Source organism: Ceratotherium simum, chromosome 30, assembly GCF_057802395.1.
Source record: "Ceratotherium simum simum isolate JZ-2026a chromosome 30, ASM5780239v1, whole genome shotgun sequence".
NCBI classification, from domain to species: Eukaryota; Metazoa; Chordata; class Mammalia; order Perissodactyla; family Rhinocerotidae; genus Ceratotherium; species Ceratotherium simum.
In genome coordinates this window covers 11650497-11673289 of record NC_141929.1, presented here as the reverse complement: position 1 = coordinate 11673289, position 22793 = coordinate 11650497, and the positions used below count along the sequence as shown (strand labels likewise).

At 39.0% G+C, this 22793-nt stretch overlaps 1 protein-coding gene across 2 annotated transcripts in view; it reads right to left on the bottom strand.

Moving 5' to 3' along the window:
* Nucleotides 1–22793, bottom strand: part of ADAMTS18 (ADAM metallopeptidase with thrombospondin type 1 motif 18) — a 125672-nt gene that overhangs the window by 24597 nt on the left and 78282 nt on the right. For both annotated transcript variants that reach the window (XM_087419905.1, XM_087419906.1), the window contains 5 exons: nt 18746–18894; nt 12664–12836; nt 8754–8884; nt 7820–7943; nt 6826–7070 (listed from right to left, as the gene is read on the bottom strand). In XM_087419905.1, the coding sequence (XP_087276031.1) occupies nt 6826–7070; nt 7820–7943; nt 8754–8884; nt 12664–12836; nt 18746–18894 (822 nt within the window). The remainder of the gene's footprint in view (nt 1–6825; nt 7071–7819; nt 7944–8753; nt 8885–12663; nt 12837–18745; nt 18895–22793) is intronic.

The following is a 22793-nucleotide window of genomic DNA, read 5'->3' as shown; positions in this document are numbered from 1 at the left end:
TAGAGAATATGACTCATTCATTGTTGTGTGTGTGTGTGTGTGTGAGAGAGAGAGAGAAACAGAGAGATGGAGAAAGAGAGAATGAGGGAGAGAGGAATTGAAGAAGGAGAGGGACAAAAAGGGAAAGGAAGAAGAGGGAGGAGAGAGAGAGAAGAGGGGAGAGAAAGAGAAAGAAAGGAAGAGCGGGAGAAACATGCGCCAGCAAAAAAGTTCATCTTCAGTCACTTCTAAAGCATATATCATCTCCAACTGGACCCCCTAGCTAATCATAAAAAAAAAAGAACTTTTGTGTTTTTTTTTTTTTTTTTTTTTGTGAGGAGATCAGCCCTGTGCTAACATCTGCCAATCCTCCTCTTTTTTTTTTGCTGAGGAAGACTGGCCCTGGGCTAACATCCGTGCCCATCTTCCTCCGCTTTATATGGGATGCCGCCACAGCATGGCCTGACCAGCAGTGCATTGGTGTGTGCCCGGGATCCGAACTGGCGAACCCCGGGCCGCAGCAGTGGAGTGCGCACACTTAACCACCTGCGCCACCGGGCCGGCCCCGAACTTTTGTGTTTTTAATTCTCATTGTCAAGGCCTCCTAAAATTATGTATTAAACAGGCCTTTTGCACAGTGCTTAAACAAGGAACAAAGTCAGTAACCTTAAATTACCTGTATCGCAATCTCAAAATGGAAAAACATTATGTTTTCAGCCATACTCAAAAAGCCCAGTGTATATAGGTCTACTTCAGATTAAATGATTATTTTTCAATAAAGGCATGTGTAAATGTCAACTCCCATCTTCAGTTTTCACATTTCTACCACTTCAAAATTTAATTCCTTACACAACACACCACACTAAATTTAGCTACGTGGGGTGCAGAAGTAACATAGGTTATTTTTTCTTGGTGTTCCCAAACCCAACAAAATAAACATAATGCAGTGGTCTATACATAATGTCCAAAAGACTACTGAAATATAAGCTGACTTTTAAATCTTTCAGATGACTAATAAGTACACTAGTTCAATGAGAAATTCCTCAGACTTTATGCCAGACTTACATTGTGGGGAATAAGTTGAATAAACGAAATATGTGGAAATTATCCAGTTTTATAATAACTGTATCTAGTGATCTCAGAAAGTGTATGATTGCCAAATCAATATTGATTTCTTTTTGTGCTGGGGTGTGTGTATGTATGAGTAGGTTTTCCCTGGGTAACGCAGAAATATAATACCGAGTCATGAAAATTAGCAACTTTTCTCCAAGTTATTTACATGTATATGTATGTATGTACTTCAAAATAAAAACTTGATTGATGGACTTAAGTAATGCTAAAACATTTAAGACCTAAGACAATCACATACATCCTTGATTACCCTTAGGAATTTCCCTTGGCCACCGAGAAAATCAGTGGGGCCAGCACTATTTAAATTGACATCCACCTGTTGCAAATGTTGCAACATGTAGAGTCAAGGTTCCAAGAAGAACGAATGCTTGTAACAGAGACTGCATTTTAAAATTGGACGGCCTCATGACTCAGATAAAAGTGAAGGTCTGTTTTCCATTTAGTTTAAACTGAGCTTCTCTATGAAGACATTCTATAAAGTTTTGACATATAAAAATAACCAGAAGCAAAAGACACTTTTATTTGGTGTCAGGCCACACACTTATTTCTTGGGGTTAACTGACAGCAATCAATTATTCCCAGGATTGCATTAGCCTGCCTTGCACTAGAGAACACCCAGAAATAAGCGAGAAGGGCTGGTAACCCCACCACCCTACGAGGGCAAGTTGCTGCTCTCCCAGATTAAGGTAAGTCTACTGTGGACTAAATTGTCAGCAACTTCTTATGCGTAAATTATTCACTTTGGGAGAGGCAAGCATTTTAGGAAGCATATTGGTTCCTCAAATGCAATTTAGGAGATCAAATTTCAGTACTTTAAATGTTATTCACTGTACTTGACTTTAAACTGTGTAGTTCTAAGACTAGTCCTAAGAGATGATGAAATCTAGTGGTTTTTAAAATGTATCCTGCAGAAGTCGAGTCCTCTTCAGAGAACTTCAGATTACGACTGTGGTTTGGGACAGAAGTGCCAAAATGGGGGAAGGAGAGGACTGGTCTCTGGGCCTGTCACTCCTGAGTATGGTCAGAGAAGTTCTCCTTTCATTTGCTTTATTCATCGCCTCCATATATGACTTTTCAATTTGGAAAGAAGAGTCTACTCTTTAAATGAATGAATGAATTTTATCATTGGGTGTCATTTATTCAACAAATATATTTTTGAGCAGCTACAAATGTTCCAGATATTATGCCAGCTTGGGAAGCTACAAAGATGAGCAAGTCATCTTTCTGCTAATATAGGGTTTCAGGTGCTACAGAACTGCCTCAGGACAGTGCTAGAGGATGTAGTGGAAGACAGTTTAGCCTGGGGAAATTATTTCACAAATAAGAAAATCGGGTCCCAGATACTTTTAACGACTCATGCAAAGTGACATAATGAGTAGCAGAGCAACCCACAGTGCCAACTATTTATATAGATGCTCCCTGTTCTAACCCATGTTGTTTCCAAAAAGAATGGAATCCACACACCAAACTCACACTTTACATTCTTTAAAGATCCGAGACTACAACGTTTGGCAACATGACTTATGTCTTAACCATTTGTGTATCTCCAATGCCGAGCACAGGGCTGAGCATTGAATGGGCACCCAGCAAATATTTGTTTAAATTTTTTTATCAGACATGCAGAGGAAGTGAACAGAGGAAAACTGAATTGAAGGTAGTTACCTAAATCAATCCATCCCAAGGTGGCTAAAGATGAGAACTAGCTAAGATATTGGAAGGATCTGATGAACACATATGAAGTCGAGAAAAATAGGGACATTATCCTCACAATGCCATCCTCATGTGTTTTGGCAAACATACCCTTCTGCTGAATTTTACACTATGATAAGAACTCAGTGAACATGTCATAATTTTAAGTGGCTAAGAGAGAAAGCACTTTCTTTCATAGACTCATACTTTCTGCGGATGGAGCAGCATTTTTCATTTTGGTAGGTTCCCACAATTCGATTTCAGCATCCCACAGGATTGTAAAACACATTCAACATTTTTATATTGGAGTGAACATATTTTTGGCTCCAAAAGTATTCATTTTGGTTCAATACATAGTCATATGGAAAGGCATATGAACTTTATTTAACTTCCTTTAAAGAATACATCCGTGGATTACTTGGATACTGATATATAGCCTAGTTTTGGAAAAATATAATTTATTGCTTATTGTGATTTTAACTTTTAAAATCATTGTGTTCTACCGATTTAAGAAAGGTATGAGCACTTGATAAAAACTGACCCGAAATTTGATGATGTTCTCCTGAGAGCAATAAAATATAATTTAAATATTAAAGGCATTAACCTAAATTCTTTTAAAAGATAAAATAGACATAATACTAGGTTACTGGATTTTATTTTATTTTTTTTTAGCTCCTAACATTTGTGTAAGTTTTGAATGAAACCGTAACTCCTTTAAACATACAAGCAAGGAATATCCACTTAATCACACAAGGTTCCCTCCAGATTGTTTTCAGACAGGTCACATTCCCAGGACATTACTTTAAGCTTTCACTGATTCTATAATTAGAATGAGGACATAAAGTGAGACTTTGTAAAACAATAGCTGAGCAAATGTGACCACACTCAGTGCAGTGAAATTATAATTTGTATTAATAGAGATATTAATATAGCTTTTATTTCTACTTATGTATTAGCAAAAAATTATTAAAAAATATATTATACATGTCCAGTTGAACCTAGGGAAGACTTTGTATTTTTATAATTTTATTTAGGTCAATCCAATATTTCCCCTTACATTTTAATTGGTTTTTTTCAAGGAGCTGTCTATATCTGCAAGGGAATGGATTGATGAACCTGACCCATTTTGGAGAACTCCATCGCCCACTGAGGCCGTCCTTCCATTTCTCAAAAATAGCTCCTATACATCAGGAAAAATTGGGACCTGGTGAACAATCCAAAGATTTAGTTTTAGTCAGTGCTAAACAATGTAGATAAATAAGAAATGCTAAGACAAGGCAAAGCACAAATAAAAATTCTCAGTTTGAGGCTGGTATCAGGTTCAGCGACAATGTGTCAATTATCTGGTTAATTTCATCAACACAGACAGTGCCAGGGGATATTTGAGGTTCTAAAGATGAAAGTAAGAAGAAACTCTGTTATTCTGCTTTGCCCTTTCCATCATTTCTTGTCTTATTCTTTGTTGTGGTTTTCCTGCAGATAATATATGTTTAACGGCAAACCTAAAATCACAAACAGAACTATGAAAAACTACTGGAATAGTTTTGCGTTTATGAACAAAATTGGAGAGAGAAACATCACCAACAAAAATGGCTGCTTGTCATGAAGTAGTAAAACACATATTTCTCATCAGGAATGATTCGCACTCTGTTCTGACCATCCATGGCAGACGCCATGAAAGGCACCTGGCCCCACTTCCCCATCTAGGTTATTTTTCAGGCCCACAACTTGGTTTGTGTACATTGGCTTACAGATGGATCAAAGGCCTCTTGGCAAAACTGATGAAGCCATGTTGCTCTAAAACTGTTATCTTGCAAGCTAAATATATCTCTCTAAAGAAAATAGACCTTTTCTAAAGAAAGAGGAAAGATATTCGCTGCTCTGATGCTTGACAGAAAAGAAACAGACCATATACATTAAAGAAAAGGTTTCAAAAAAAAAAAAACAGAGATCTTTAACTGGAGAGTTCAATTCCTAAGCCTTAGGTTTAATTAAAGTGTAATTTCAGGGGCTGGATTTATTGCTGAGCTCCAAACTACCCTAACTTTAGTCCAATTTGATTGAGGTTCCTACTCTCACTCTCTGAAATGAAAGACCTGAGAGGGCTGGAGGAATATTTCCTAATGACAGCTTCTCTCAGAATGAGCGTTGTGAAATCTCTGAAGGACCTTCTATCACGTAGACAGAGATGATACGACCTAGTATCTCAAGTTCACAAGATAATGGGAAGTTAACTCACAGTCAAGACCCAGGGCCAAGGTGTACACTCAAATATCTACTGGGGCCAGAAGTTCCTTCTTCTTAAGAGATGTCAAAATCTATATTTTTATAAGAAATCACCTGATATTAAGCCATTGATCCATTTTGTTTTAACATGATGAAGATCTGGGAGGTGGATTTGGTCTGTGGTCACCAGTTTGCTAACCATGGTCTGAGGTTTAGATTTTTAAAAAAATATATATGTGATATGCTCAGAAGACATAATGATGATAATGATCACAAACATCACATGCCAAATACTCTGTAAGCATTGAACTTATCTTAAATTATCCTTCCGATAGCCCTAATAGTTAGCTAGCATTGTTTGCCCATTTTTACAAGTGTGGACATTAAGTGACACAGAGGTTAAGAAACCTGCGCAAGAGTCTGTACTCTTAACCATACTAAGTGTACAACATCTGACTCAGAATCCAAAGTTACAGGTAGCATATTTTTTAACTATCTTCCACACATCTTCCTTAGAAAATGTTAAATGTCGGGCCTTAAATAAAAATAATAATAGTTGAATTAAGCTTATGTTTCCTTTATTTGGGAAGAGAAGAGCATCATGAGTGGACTGAGTCCAAATATCACACTCCTATATGGAAAGATCTGGACTCCAGTTCAGCTCTGCTTTTCTCCTAGCTGTGTGAGTTGGGCAAATCTCTTAACCTTTCTTTATACTTCCTTGCTTACTTTTCTGGCAAGTCAGTGAGGTACGTTTTCTATCCCAATTTTGTATGCGAGAAATTGAAGCTCCAAATGACTAACGTGAGAGCCAACCCTGAGGGCCTAGCAGTTAAAGTTCAGCGCTCGCTGTTTCAGCAGCCCAGGTTTGTCTCCCAGTTGCAGAACCACACCACCCATCTGTCAATTGCCGTGCTGTGGCAGCGCCCCACATAGAAGAACTAGAAGGACTTACAACTAGGATATACAGCCATGTACTGGTGCTTTGGGGAGGGGAAAAAAAAAAAAAAGAGAGAGAGGAAGATTTGCAACAGATGTTAGCTCAGGCAAATCTTTCCCTGCAAAAAAAAAGAAAAAAATGACTAACATAAGTGCCCGGTCACGTAAGTGCTTAGTAAGTGGGAGCCAGTATGACTTCTCCACAACCCGAAGCAAATCACTTGCCTCTGAAAACAAATGATCAGTCTCATTTTACAAACTGGAAAAAGCAAACTCAGAGATGTTATGAGAACCAAAGAAACCATACATATGATAATCATCTCGCAGAGTCATTTGCAGATATGTTGGCTGTTTTTATCACCATCATCATCATTACCCATGATTTTTTTTTTTTCTTTTCTTACCTTTAAGGAGACTACAACCCACAGAAGTAAGGTGGTTTGCTATGACTAAAACTTTCTTGATGCTCAAGTGTTCTCTCTACTATATCACTCTGCCTCCTAGGCTACTCCAACTCTGTGGTGAATAGCTATTACAGACCACCAAAATGGCAGGCATAGACCAACAGGAATAACATCAAAAGTATTCCTACTACATTTCTGACATTTATGACAGTCAAGGATAACAGTGAAAGGTTGGCATCTAAACGTGAAAATCAACGCGTTCTCTTGGAGAACCATTGGATTCCTGCTCTCTTCCCCAAAATGGAGTTGCTGTCTTTTCCCCTTTGTGCTTTGAAATTTAGCCAATTGGGAAACAAATTTGAACTAGAAGGATTAAGTTCTTTAAACTGGCTCAATTTGGGGTCATCTATAAATTTAGCCAGAGGCATTGAGAACTGAATGAACAGAAGGAGCTTACTTCAAAGACCAGCGTCTCATTTGTGGGTCCTGGTGCATAGAGATGTTCTGGGTGGTTGAAGCCCCGCTGGTATTCAAACACGGTCCCAGCAAAGGTGAACTCCCCAGGCCAGTTGATACTCCAGCCCCCTGTGAGGTAATACTTCTGATTGAGGCTTCGGACTGCGAGGTAACTGGAGGATATCTGTAGTTCCTGGATTTCAATGCTTCGGGCCCCCGCTGGAATGATGACGACTGGATAATACTCTAAATGAAAAGAACAGAACATTTTTTCTTTCCACATTGTGCTTTGGAGAAAAGTGACTAGAAATGCCCAGAGACATGTAGTGTTTATTTTTATAGAGTAGGGTTCTTGAGTCATTAACTGACATTCATTTCTACTCATGAAGTAGAGAAAATGATCAATTATTTCATTTTCCAAGTGGTAGGAACACCAGAGAGAGAGAAAATGTACGTGCCTTTCCCAAGCATGTGTGTGTGGACAGAAGACACTCTTCTCCTTTCCGGAGCAACATAGGCCACGAAACTCAAGAATGCTTTTTATTTTTAATCTACCTGGAAGAAACGCAGAGCCATGTATTCTCAACAGTGATATTCAGAAAACAGGGCTTGAAGTTTAATTTTACTCAAGATGTTTAGATAATTGCTTCCAATATTCATCTAACGTTGTGAGTGTGGATCATTTACGTTTCATGATAAGTTCTTTGTTTAATAAATGTACGTGGGGCATATGACAGCCTGGTCAGCACATTAAAACTGCAAAGAAGAAAGGCATTTGCTCGTAACACATCTCTGAGATGTATGTATTGATGAAACTCTTCACACTATAAAACTATCTCTCCTCCCGTGCTCTTAGCCAAGTGATAAAAACCACCATTTTCCATGTGTCAGGTGAGCTAGTAAAAGGCTCGACCATATTTAGCATGACTCAATCTTGTTCAGTAGAGAAGGGTGTGTCCCACCAATGATGGCAATGAAGCAACAGCGTCTCTTACCATTTGCTTTGTGCTGGTTGAGGTACAGGCCTTTATAAAACTTGCAAGTCGAATTATCACCTTTGCAGACACCACAGGCATCCAAGACCGCTTTAGAGCCAAGTTCAAGATCGCATCCCACTGGCTGTGACCAAAAAATAAATTCAAAATGAGAAAATCGAAGATCAGAGAAGCCGGCGGCTAAGAATAACCAAGAGGTACCTGGTTTTCTGTATTTACGGAACATTAGGAAGGTGGGACTGCTTTCTGGTTAAAAGCACAGTCTCAAGTTTGACTGACTAGGCGTTCAAACCTTTCCTCTGTCATTACTAGATGCATGACTAGGCAAGTTACATAACTATTTAAGGCTTAGACTCTTCATCTGTAAAAAAGTCACCGTTGCTACTAATGGCGGGTGAGATTATTCGGGCCAGGTCCACCACTGAAACATCAAAATGCTAGGCAACATGCAAACACACATACACACACACACCCTTAAAAGATCAAAGAGCTCACAACAAAATTAAAAGAGAAAGTGGAAACCCAAAGAGAAAGGAAAGCTAATCAGAAATAAATAGTAGCACTATTTCAAAACACATGAGCTTCTTATCATATAGTGAATGTCCTTAGTAAGCATGCAAGAAGTTTACTGCTATTATTGACAACTACTTTTTTTACAACTACTATGTAAAGTAGCATATGTCATCATCTCCATTTCTATATACAGGGAAACGGAGCGGAAGCAAAACTAAAGAAATTAGACGGAGGTCATGGAGAAAGTAAGTGGGGGAATTTAGAGACAGTGCTCACATCCAACTTGAAAACGTGCCCTTTCTCCCTACGCCACCTGCTTTTGTCCAGACACAGAATCTCTTGCAACCCTTCTCACGGTACGCATCTGATATGAGGAAACACAAGCACGATCATACATGCCAAAGAAGAAACGCTCTCTTACTTCACAAATCCCATCGATACAGACATCATTTTTGTGTGGGGAGCAAGGGGTTCCGTCTTTCACTTTGCCGGACATTGCAAAAAAAAATTCAAAGTTCTCAGCCTTGCAGTACAGTTTACATCGATCTTCCTCTAGAAGCAAAGAGATCGACAGAGGACATGGTCAAGAGGAAATCATAGGAAAATAAAATGACTACCAAAAGGATGTTTTAAATTTATTTAGAAAGCTATCATGATCAAAATGGAAAATGTTATGCAAGGTTTTATGTGTGGGTGTGTGTGCACGTATGTGAATGAGAGCATATGTATGTGGCTTTTAAAAATATGAATCCCATTTAGCAATCCATATAAAACTGCCCTAACATTAATACATAAGACTTTTTTCTTTTTTTTTTTTTTTAATTTTTTGTTTATTGCGGTAACATTGGTTTATAACACTGTATAAATTTCAGGTGTACATCCATGCAGAAATACATAAGAATTTTATTTTTCTAATCCTTAGTAATAGTCACAACACACATGATTGTGTAGCTACCCTCCTTGGGGAGTAAATATTTTAGGCTTCACAGGCCCTCTGGTCAGCCATTGACAACACATAAAAGAAGGAGTATTGCTGTGTTCCAATAAAACTTTATTTAAAAACAAACAAAACAGGTCAGATTTGGCCCACAGGTCACAGGTTGCTGATGGTAATTTAGCACATGGATTACTTTACATATTTGCTCAGTCTGTTACGAGGAAAAATTTTAGGCACTTTGGAAAAAAGGCATATGGTCAATAACGTTTATAAAACATATAGAGAAGAATCATATCATGAAAAGGACAAGGAAGCAAATAAACTAAACCTAAAGTCTACAAAACGTAACTTTTATTGCCAATTAAGTTCCTGAGAAGTTTCTGGCAAAAAGAGAAAGAAAAGCATTTCTCAGGCAAAAAGAAACAAGTATTATATTTGTAGCGCTCTTGTTATCAGAAAGGAGTATTGTGCCAATTTCTCAAATCGGGTTCTTGGCCAGAAATTCCAGACGACGTTTCTCACGAGACCTTACGTGGGCCACACCATGTGATATCCCTGACAACAGTTTTACAACAAATGTGTAAACAGTTTGCAAATGGTTGTGCTTCATAAAACCTCTCAATAAAAGACAAAGTCAGAAATGTGAAAGAAGTGAAAGGATATGGTCCAAATATGCAGACACGTGGACAGATTAAAATATTTTCTCTCACCTAAAAAAAATTTTTAACAGCAGCTTTATTGAACATCTCCTACTTTTTACATATGAGGTGAGGGAGCTGGAAGACATAAATATCCTCTCTTTTCTCTGTCATTCCTAGGAATTAACAAGTTGTAGAAGGTTCAGTTTTTCCAGCACAGATCCCTGGGCAAGTTTACAAACTAGTCCATCAGAAACACAGAGGAAAAAACCTCATTACTATAAGTTAAAGACTATCCACATTCATGAATCAGATCGCCTTCTTCTTCCCAAACTGCAGGAATTCACAAGACCTTCAAATTACGATCAGTTTTTTCTGATTCTAAGTAAATATCAAGGAGAAGAGGGAGGAACAAGACGGCCTCAACTCCCCTGCCTCCCACACTAGGATGTGAAATCCTACAGCTGGGTCTCTGTTTTATTCAACGTACCCCCCTCTGCATCGAGCAGCATCACCCAGGCAGTATGTGCTCAGTAAGCATCTTTGGAGTGAATAAATGGAATGGATGCTCCCTCCTTAGTCAAAACTGCAGTAAAATTAGTGAAAGAACTTCGAAACCAAAAAACATTTTACAAGTTACAAAATCTATTTGCTTAACTTTCTCCTTATGTCTTCAATACAGAATCTATTTAAAGGATGATAACAGAACCGAGTCCATAAACACTGTATTTGAACGAAAGGTGGAATGTGAGAAAGGCCAAGAAACATCCAAGTAGACAAAGCAGAGAACAGAGGGGAAGTGAAAGGAAGGACAACAGAATCTTGGAGAAAGAAGCACAGATGAGAAAGATGGAATTACAGAATACAACCAAGAGAAAAGAAATCTTCAAATATCAGATTTGAAAGCAACTGCAGCTATTCTATCTAATTGTCCACTGGAACCTGTTGTATAGTATCCTTCCTAGGAAATTACTCAGTTCCTGATAGAATGCCTCCAGTGATGGAGAGCTCACTACTCATAAAGGAACACACTTCCATTATAGACAACTGATATTTATTTAGTTATTCATTCATTCCAAAAGTTATAAATATGTGCCAAGTGCTGTTCTTAGATGCTGGAGATACAAGCATACTCTCAATGGACCAAGGCTTCATCCTTATGAAACCTAAATTCTTCTGTGGAGAAAGATAATAAATAAATGACTATACAATACAAATTCATGCATGGATAAGAGCTATGAAGAATAAAGCAGGCTAAGGGTTCAAAGAATGACATGAAGGAAGGATATTTTGGGTAGGCTGGCAAGAAACCATCTCTCTCAGATGATATGGTGAGGAAGTTGTTAGCCCTTGAATCTGTTCTCTGAAGCAGTTGCAAATAAATCTAAATCCCTGTCTATTCAACATCTCTTTGAATTTTCGAAGGTCACTACTTTCTTTTCTATAGAAAACATCTATAGACCCCTCATTGCTTCCTCCTAAGACACAGATTTCAGAATTTTCATGTCCATCTTTACCTGTGCTTTTGGACAGTCATGACCCAGAAACAGATCAGGGCTCCTGCAGTGGCTGGTCTGGTGTTGGATAAAGTTGAACTATCATCTCCTTTGGTCTGGAGGGGCCACTTGTTATTATGATGTCTCTAATTACATTAGCTCCTTTATGGTAATTGATAACATAGGGTTTTTTTGAGCTTTTGCACAAGAATAGCCTTCAGTCTTATTTCCTACGGATTGTCATTAAATTTAGTCTTTCCATTTTATACACGTGCAGCTGGGGTTCACATTTATCTTTTTTCCAGGGAGGATGAATGAGTTTTGTTTTGTCTTTGCTGAGGAAGATTAGCCCTGAGTTAACATCTGTTGCCAATCTTACTCTTTTTTTGCGTGAGGAAGATTAGCCCTAAGCCAACATCTGTGCCAATCTTCCTCTACTTTATATATGGGTCACCACCACAGCATGACAAGTGGTGTAAGTCCGCGTCCAGGATCTGAACCTATGAACCCAGGCCACCAAAGTGGAACGCGTCGATCTTAACCACTACACCACAGGGCCAGCCCCAGGATGGATGAGATTTGATAAAGTAAGTGAACAAAAATAACGGAAAGAAAACAACTAGAACAGTGACAGCTTATTCTGCACAGGTAATAGAAAGTACATTAAATTTGCATATTGTAACTAAAGTAAAGGTTTTGATGTTTACCCCAAAACAAAAACAAATTAGTTTAAAAAGTAAAATACAAGCCATTACTTTAAGTTATAGTAGGTACTAAGAACCCAGTATAGAGACATTTTTTATTCATGGGTGTGTGTGTGTGTGTGTGTACACACCCTGCAAATAGACCTTCCCATGCTTGTAATTATCTCACATGTCAGTTACTGAGTATGGTGTCTCTATGGGGCATGTATGGTTTCACAAGCTTTGGTCTGGACAATTCATACCAATTTCAATTAACATCTCTGGGAAACTTAATTGCTGCAATGTCAAACATAAATTTAGAAACATAAGTACATTCCAAACACATGAACCCTTTGGTTTACAGATGTGGGAGACAAGGGGTGTCTTGTGAAAAAAAAGCATGGAAAAATAAATAAAACCTATGGAACTGAATGAAAAATTGGGCTAGGATGGGCTAGTCTGGGAATGAAAGGTAAACACTGAAACTCTTTCATATAGGCAGCAATTTCTTCTGTGTTGTTCATTCACATTACCATCCCCCTTGAAACATATTGGAGGTTCATAGAGACCAAATTACCTTCCACTTTCGTATAGGGTTTCCACTGGTAGAACCATCCACGGAAAGGTTTGCTGTTATATTCTGCACACTGCTGGGCTCGAAAATCCAGGCTATTTTCATCACAGGGGTTAATGTTGCACAGCTGATAAATACGGCTAGAACCTGGACAGAACTTGCCACCATACTGAGGCCTAAAATAAAATTAAAGTACTTTAATGTTAGCAATCGAAGGGCTCACTCTGAGTCACGGGCAGTAGCATATGGAAGGTCAATCCAGATGAACATTAGCACAGTGTATAGAGTGTATAAAGTCTATTACAAGAAGGCAAGTATGTAGCATACAACTTACCATGTCCTTTCTTGTATCCATGGCAGACATAACTAATCAATCAGGTATTTTTTTCCTTTCCTTCATTCCTTTTTTTTTTTTTTTGCAGTACTTGACATGGCCTCAAAATCTTTCTCAACATAACCCTTAGGTAGCCACTACCACTGCTCATTAATTACAATTGGTATCTTAGATCAAATTTATTTGCCATCTCTGATCCAATATTTACACTCTGGCAATTTACTTAAAGACTGATGAAAGCATATTCTTGACATTCATCATGTCACCTCATATGTTAGGAAATCTATAAATACATCTAAGTGTTCTTATTAATGTAGATGTGTGCTTGTGTGCCACACACATACACACATACCCCATGTGTTGGCATTAAAGCTCTTCAAATGCAAACCCAACAAACTCTCTAGCTTTTCTCCCATATCTGAGCAAGCTCATCATCTTCCCATGGCTTGCCATGTACCTGGCTGCTACGTAGAAAGTCAGGGCACTGAGGAGAAAGAGCAGAAGGCCCCACTCACCATGTTTTCCAATCCAGCTTTATCAGTCATTGAGTTGATATTTTGATTATTGTCTGCCTGGTGTGTGTTTTATTCTAATTGATTCTAAACTCCAACAAAACACATTCCCTTGTTTTCAATCTCCATAATCACTTTTTAACTTTGCAGGTGGCCTACTGTTTTCCTGCCAAGCACAATGGGAAATGGATTTCCAGAGCAGGGAATCCCATTAGAACATAAATGATTATGATCTAATTGCAAGCTCTTTAAGATCTTGGTAGGCAGACTACAAAAACCAAAAAGGAAAATAAAGAAAAAAGGAGCACAAACCACATTGAAAATAACCAAGAACATCTTATCCAGCCTACTCCAGGCACAAAGTAATTGCTTCATTTCATTCGCACTTTTCTGTAGTCTTCTCCAAAGGCTAAAACCCAACTATGGATCATCTCGTACAACTAAGCTTTTGCTCAATGTAAACATGTAACATGAAAGAAGGCTCTGGGTTAATAAATTTATGTGATTAAAATTCCTTGTCTCTTTAGGAAGCACAAGAATGCTGTAAAACACCCCTGGATTTGCTTCAGCATATTTTATCAAATCCTCCTATAACTGCATGCTAAAATGGATTCCACAGAAACGGGAAGTGTCACACTGCCAGAATGAGATTTTTTTGCTATTTCAAAACATTCTGGAGCAACTACTTAAACATCCAGCAGTCATTGTGCTAGAGCAAGTCCCTGAAGACTTCTTAAATCATTATCTAAAAAGCATTTCGAAAACCCTTAAAGGGCCATATGATAGCCTTACGATTCCTGGTCGTCTTTCTAAGGCATATTTAAAACTTTCTCAGTAAGCCTTTCTGTCTGAGATTTTACAAATCACCTTCATTTAGACTACCCAAATTCAATAAAGTGAAAGAGGACCACATGTGTTACTTTTTCAACTCAGAAATTGTAACATGGGAAAGACCTCAAATCTCATATAAGCCATCCCCTCATTTATAGATGAAGTGAAAAACAGCTGATAGAGCTCGAAAATCTTGCTGAATGAAGGTCACACAGCTAGAAAGAGAGCAAAGGTAAACCTCGTGCCTTTGGACTCTCCAGGACGCTTTTCTCACTCCACTCTGCCTGAGTGTAACTGGGTTAGGCAATGGGAGCCTGGCAGGGAATAGGAAGACAGTAATGCACAACGGTTAGGGAGCTGGCCTTGTATAATGAGGCCGATCTGGATTTAAACATTCCCTGCCTTTTCCCAGTTTATCTTCAGGCAATTTTATTTAACCTCCTAATCTGAAAAGTGGAGGCAGTTGTGACAATTAACTGAGATAATGTTTGTAAAGAATTTAGAGCAGAGTGTAGGGTAGAGTTGGCACAAATAAATTACAACTATTTTTAAATGCTTTCTACTTTTTTTTTCCCCCCTGAGGAAGATTTGCCCTGAGCTAACATCTGTTGCCAATCTTCCTCTTTTTCTGCTTGAGGAATATTAGCCCTGAGCTAACATCTGTGCCAATATTCCTTTCCCTTATATGTGAGTCGCCACCCACATGGCTGACGAGTGGCATAGGTCTGCACCCGGGATCCGAACCCATGAACTGGGGTTGCCAAAGTGGAACACGCCAAACTCAACCACTACGCCACAGGGCTGGCCCCAAATGCTTTCTACTTTTAATGACTGGCAAGAATTTGGACTTTTCCATCAAATCCTCAAATAGAGGGACACTTTTCTGCAGCTTTAAATGTAAGTGTTAGGAAAATTAACAGAAAATTTTACCATGACATCCCTTAGTGTAATAAGAGTAAAAACAAAAATATAAATACTATAAAATATAACCATACTTGCTTCTGCATAATTTATCGGTCCTGACTACAAATGGCTGATCAGTAGAATCACTTGGGGAGCTCTGTTTTAAAAAGAGAGAGGGAGAGAGAGAAAGAGAGAGAGAGCAATAGGCAGACTCCTGGGCCCCTCCACAGGCTTTCTCAAAAAGAATATATAATGGGGAAGATTCAGAACTCAGTGTTTTTTAAAGCACACTTGGCGATTCTGATAATCAACTGAGCCTGGAAATTACTGGTTGGAATATGGGCCAGAGATTTGATTCAATTATTATTCAAGAGTTATGACTCTAGTGGTGTATTATTCTTTCTCAAATAGACTCACATTTTAGGAAAGTTCTAGAATGCCTTAGAATGTTTAATTTTTGCTGTTGTAATTTCACTATTTTGTTTTTTATTATTAATTTTCTTGAACAGAGTTTCTAGGAATTTCACTAGGCTCTCTTTCAGTGTAATAATTGAATAGTCAGGCAACCAGAAAAAATGTCAAAGGATTAAGACTGTGGGATCTTGGTCTGACTCTACCATTACCAGCATGGTGACCTGGCCGAGGGTTGCTACTCTGAATGGGACCCTCTGCCTCCCCTGGTCACCCATTTGTCAAATAACTGGATTAGACAACAGGTTGCAACTCACATACCTGTTCTAACCTGATTGGGAGCAAATGCCGGGACAACTGTTTGGAGAACGTTCCTGAGACACAGAAGGCTCAGCAGAAAATAGGCTTTGATCAATTAAAAATGTCTGCCACAGACATGGGAAAAAGAAGATGGGCCATATGTGCCTGGCATTGGCATTCCAGAAAAAGATAACCTTTAAACTCTTTTGAAGCTGAAAAGTTTGATAAATCCATGAATCATCCAGGAATAATTCACTTTTTATGAAACAAAGTATGTTCTGGGAAAACCATCATTATGTGACATAGAAAGCTCACAATGCTTCTCACGTGAGAAAATGAAAATGGTTAGGCTGAGTGATGTGAACAGACCAAATGGTTAGACTGAAACAGAAAAGAAATCAGTAATTTAAAATAGGGAGAAAAAACAGCTTTACTCTAACCAAGTGAAATAAGAAAAGAAAACAACTCATTCAATTGTCTTGGGATAGCCGATCATTTACTTGTTTTATTTGTGACTTCATGCATAAAGTAAACAGTGTCCTGATTAGCCTTAATCTTGTTTGAAATGATAAAACTGCACCAAGTGGAACTACTTCAGTGATTAATTCTTTTACTAAGCATCTCTAAAATTACAATATGATATTTCCATGAACAATGCCCTATTATAATGAGAGTTCTCCAACTCACAGATATGAGAGAGGTTTTAATTTAAATCTCAGGGGCATCATTCATGCACTTTACCAGCAGAGCTATTAAATTAGGTAATCTATTTCTTTCTTGGGAAATATTGAGATTGTAAAATGTTGTGATGTATGAAAACCAGATCCATGAAATATGCTGCAAAAATGAAAAGTAATGATTTTAACAATTCTATCCAAGACATGGGCTACATTCGAAGTAGAGGAGAGTGATTTTAATAATCTGGTATAAGATGTAAATACATCACCAGCCGCCCTACCATTAGACCTAGTTCCTGGGTCTGATGAGAGCAGTGAGTCTCAGCTGGGGATGACTTTGCCCCTACAGGACACTTAGCAATGGCTGGAGACATCTTTGATTCTCACTTCTTGGAGGCTGGTGGGGTGGGAGAGCCATCCTACCGGCATCTAGTGGGTAGAGGCCCGGGATGCTGCTAAACATCCTGCTCTGTTCAAGACAAACCCCCACAATAAAAAACTTTCCAGCCTAAAAATGTCAACAGTGTTGGAGTTGACAAATCCTAGATTAGCCTGAGATATCCTAAAGAGTGCCTAACTAACCACAAAGTATCTCCCAACGCTCGCTTTATTTTGCAACAAACTGGCCTTTTGATCTAGCTCAGACTGCTGACTCAGATGAAGTACCATTTGTCTCTTTTAAAATTTCCCTTTGCTCTAGTTTCATTATTTATTTTAGCTCTCAATCTACCAGACACTTATGCAATGCGTACAATGTGCCAGGCACTTTTTTTAAGCACTTGACAAATACGAGCTCAGTTGATGCAGGTACTGTCATGATCCCATTTTTTACAAATGAGGACTCTAGAGCCAGGAGAGTAAGCTGTCTATGGCCAGCCAGGAAGTGGCAGGCTTAGAGGCAAACTCGGGTTATTGGGCTTAAGAGTCTGTGTTCTTAAACTCCGTGCCACCTCTCAAATCGTGTTGTAAAATTAAATCACTATTTTCCAAGGTCGCATCACCTTCTCCTCACTCCATCACATTCTCCAAAGTCCAGGTTCATCAGTAAGAGCTCCCTCCACTGCTTCTGAGAGCTGGCCCTCTGTCACCCTGTGTTCCTGGTGAGTTTAGGATAAAGATCATGGAAACCACATGGACCCCAGCACCTTTTGCTGAATGCCCATTGGATGCTCCTCAGTGTGTCAGACATTCCACAGATGCAATTTCTAATCCCCCCCAGACCTGCAGAGGTGGGTATTACTATCTCCATTCTATACATAAACCCAAGGTCAGAGTTCAAGTGACCTTCCCAAAGCCACACAGTTAATAAGTGGCAGACCAAAGATTTGGAGCCCTATCTTTCTATCTCCAAAATCTGGGCTCTTTCTACATCACCATGCCATTCAGGAAATACACATATCCCACGTGTGTCACGTGGGGGATTAGAGCAAATAAAAGTCACATAAAACCACCTTCATTTTCATCGAGCACAGACTGCAGTTCAGAATCCAGGACAACTACACCAGAGGCGCCCACGGGTGCCCACGGGCCAATTTCAAGCCATAGATGCTTTGATGAGGGTTCACGGGGTTTTATTTTCTTTTATTTTTTAAAGAAAATTGAATTTGTTGTCAATATTTTAAAAATTGGGAAATTTCACACACAACATGGTTTGGGATTTCTGGTTTCTCTTGAAAAGTCAGGCAGATCTGTCAACACGTGTTGATGTACATTCCTGCAAGGGAAAAACTGGCATCCTTTCTCCAGTTCATCAGTTAAAAGAAAAACACGTTCCACCAGCCAAGCTCCTCTGTTCTAGAATCTCACAGGCATTTGGCTGTGTGATTGTATCGCCCTCATTTAGACTCAGAAAGTAGCTCAGATCATTACTGGAGTCCTTGATCATCACATTCACCGATAGAATAACTCCTTTGCTGTTTTTCAGTTTCTGCCCACCATACCTCCCCCCAGCGCATTTAACCTTTATATGCAAACAGTAAAACCCTAGTTGGTTGCTATGAACTGGAGGGAAGAAAAGGGGACTTAAGAACAGTGTCTAAGCAAAACAAAACAAAAACAATACGTTACAGGCTAAAGGTTAATGCCTTACAAATACTGACTTCCTGTCTGAGCCTTACTTGGGGTTATTGCAGTGTCTTTCTTGATACGTGACTCCTCCACCGCAAGTTCGGGAACATTCTGACCACTTTGACCAGGCAGACCACTGGCCGTGGACGGGCCGGGGCCCGTGCTCCCCAAACTTTACACACTGGCCTTGCCGACACCACTGCAAAAAGAACGTGACATGTTTCCTGTCAGAGACCACCTGGGAAAGGGCAAGGAGATGCAGATACCTGCACAGGAACAGGAAAAACGAGTCTGCGGGCATGACACCTTAATAGAATTCCTTCACTGGCTGCGCTTTAGAAATACCCACTTACTCCAAGTTTACCGCATGCATTTTGAAAAGGGTGACATCTAGAGAGAAGGGGCATCTGTCACCAACAGGCGAAGTATTATATGCTTTGTGAGCAGTCGAGGTGAAATGTTCAGAGAAGATTCCACCCAATAGCCAAGGAAGGCAGTCAGTGCAGACAAAATGACAACAGAGCCTCCCCTCACATTTAGAAACAACGCTGCTTACAGGACAAGGTGGATCATTCACTCAAGCAGAACCAGTTTTTAAGATATTAACATAGAGCACAGAGTATTTCTCATGAAACTGAATAGCTTTCGGTCTATGCAAATTGTGCATTAGATAACACCCTTTGACCTTTGTCTGGATGAAAGGTCCCTCCTTCAGACCCTCTGATGACTTGGAGCTTTCTGAGTGTCTTTTATGAATTAGCTCTGGGTCTCTCACGTGCCAATGATCTGCTTAAGCCAGGGTGAGAGCTGTTTTCTGCACTAACCTTTCCAATTTCCTTCTCCTTTGTCATACATTCCAGGCTTTGCTGGTCATCTCTGTCCTTCGGGGTTGCATTAGCCTCTGGTAGTGGTTTTCTCCTGCGGTGCTTTTATTATGAGCAAGTTCTGCATGACTTACCATAACTGCACACTTTCCTAAAAGCCTCTGCAATTAGATCCAAAGCGTTGGGGCTTGGACAGCGCCAGGTTCTGCCGAGGAGTGGGGGTTCGGTTACAGAATTATGGGGAGATTGTTTGACTTTCAAATCTTCACTTTTCCCCCATGATACATTTGGCTTCGTGGTTGTTTACTGTGAGGCCTTGTTATTGGTGCACTTTGTCTAGGTCAAGATTTTGCTTCGTTTCTGCAAATTCCTGCCATGTGCTGATTAATTCTTCTGTTTTTAATTTTTCTTTTCCCTGGATTAATTGCCATTTCAGAGTTTGCACGAAATCATAGAATACTGTTGAGAACTTTTAGGGGGAAAACAATCGGTCAGTTAAGGATTTTGTCTATCATAAGCATGAATCTGAATCTTCCCTACCAGGAATCCCCGGGACTCTCCTGGACTGAGCTCAGCAGCTGAGACAAAATAACAACAACAATAGCCAACAACAACAACAACAGAAGCAGCTACAGTTATTAACTTGCTTCTATGTGCCAAAAACGGTGCAGGTGGGGAGAGGGTGAGGGGGAGGACTTTACGTGCAGTATCTAATATCATCCTCGCAAAACATTTAGGAGTTAATAACTATTTTCTGGATGAGAGAAATTTAGCAAAGAAATACAAACTAACCTGCTCAGAGTCACACATCTAACACAAGTAGCCGAGACTGGATTTAAACTCAGTAGCCAAAACTCCTAAACAGGACACATAGACTTCTCACCTCAGAGGCAAGTTGCCCACCAATGTATCTTAACTCTAATTTCTTTCTTTAGAAATATGGTTTTTAGATCTTTACCAATCCTTCAATTAATTTGACTTTCTTTTGTTTCAGTATTCATCCTAGTATTGGGTTAGGCTGCTGACAGAGTGTCTCCTCCGGCTTTTTCAATCAGTATAGAAATCAGGAATATATAGGAATATACACACATACATGCACAATCTGCATATATATATATATATATAATTCTATATGTAAAATGTAAATATAAAATATATACATATGTAATTTTATCAATCTATCCATATATATTTCTGGCACTGCTTCTAATTTCAAATTAAATGGCCATGACTTAGACAAATATCTTTACGATAGCACACACAAACCTTTCTCTCCTTGCACACATAATCTAGAGAAAAGTACATGGCTTCACATCTGCACATATTTACTGAACATTCATGGTATAAATATCACTGAAGGACCAGGGACTGGAGAAGGAAGGGGAAGGATTGAGTTGGGTTCCAGTTATGAAGAAACAAACAAACAAATCGTGGAGCACTGCTACTCTCCGAGATAAAACATGAGTAAGAGATGGCCCTGGCCTCATGGAGTTTTTAGTCCAATCAATAGCCAATTATACCCCCTAGTGAAGGAAGAATCAGAGAACCATATATACAAATGTGGTAATAATTATACTTGAGTGATGATGGATGAAACTTATCAGAATGCTTTCTACTGGGGGTGACCTTACAGTTGAGGGCTTTTCTCCAGCATACATAACTAGAGTCCGGGCTTTTAAAATAATGATGGTGGAGGGTGGTATCAGGACATTGTTTTCTAGCTTCTGGCTTGATTTGTCTTATGTTATATTAACTGAAGTCTAATCCAGGGGCATTTTCATCCCCATGGAACTAGATCCCTGGTGTATTTCTGTAATAAACCTTAGACCTATGCCATTTATCACTTATTTTCCTCATTTATTATATCAACTTTTTCCTGTACATTCCTCTTACGTTTAACGCTTTCTTAATGAAAAAAAATACCCATTTACCCTCAAGTTGCAAGTTCTAAATTCTGATGCTTTAAAAATAAAAATGACTTGAGCAGTACTTATATTTTCAGTTATTCAATTGATTCATTGTTTTGTATCATCGCAGCTAAAACACTCCTACGTACATTTTCAATGAGAATCCTTATTGGGATTTCTTAAGACTAGTACATCTGATTAAAAATTGCATATAAGGCCTTAATTTTTAAAATGTTTATTTTCTTTAAAATAAAAAAGTTAAAAATTGCAAATCTTTCAAGAGGTGTTAAATAAATGACTTAAATAGCAGAAAGCATTTTCTGAACACTCATTTATTTTCGTGTGTCTGTATCTTTGCCTTTATTGTTGGTCTCTCCCTGAAAGTCTCTCTCTCATCCAATGGAAGAACTTCAATCAAATTCCAACATCCTTCTTGGTGCACCCACTCATCATAGCTTATTCTAAGCGCACACCTAATCCCAAGCAAGATTCATTTCTCATTCATCTGGGCCTTGATAGCAACTACATGCTTAAAGAAAGTGCGTTTAAAAAGACAGTTATTGGCTTCTGCACAGGTTTCCCCACTGGACTGTGAAACCTTGAGATAAAACTGAGTTTTATTCATTTCTGTAGCCCCAGAGCCTCCTGTCCCCAATATCTAGTAGTCAATAAATTATCATGCAATTGAATTCACTTTAAGTGACCAATTCTTCTATATAGGCTTGTGCTGCCTCTAGAGAGCCAATAGCAGAGATCAAAAAGCCTGTAACATCTCATGCTCTCTCATTACTCAGAGCTCCTCTATCATGGTCTTTCAAAGGAACCCCCCTAAATCTAGGTCATTTACTGGTATCTCACATGGACCTTTCCCTCCAGACTCTATCAGGAAAAGGGAAGAAAAATAGAAACTAATATATGAGAGTTCTTAATTCAAAACATAGAAATCTCCCATAATCTTCCATAATGGAAGTGGTTCTTAGGGTTCAGGATACTGGCTACAAAAAAGACTTTCCAGTACCACTTAGATGGAGATATGGCTCAGGCAAGTCACTACAAGTGAAAGGACTCTATTGGGCATTTCAGAAGCCCAACAATCGGTCCTCTGAGGGGAGTAGAGCTCTTGGTATGGAGGGACAGTCCTTTCTTTGCTACTAAGGGGGCATCTGCTCCTTGAGGCTTCACCGGACTGCACCAAGTTTAAAAGGCAAAGGGTATACAATGAAACCTAACAGCTCATTCTAATAGAAATATTTTGACCCAAGCCTCCATCTAAAAATGGAAAACAAAGGCAAAAAGAAAAAAAACCTTAAACAATTGAGCCAACTGGGTGATAACTAGCATAGAGTTTTTATAGTAACTGCTAAATA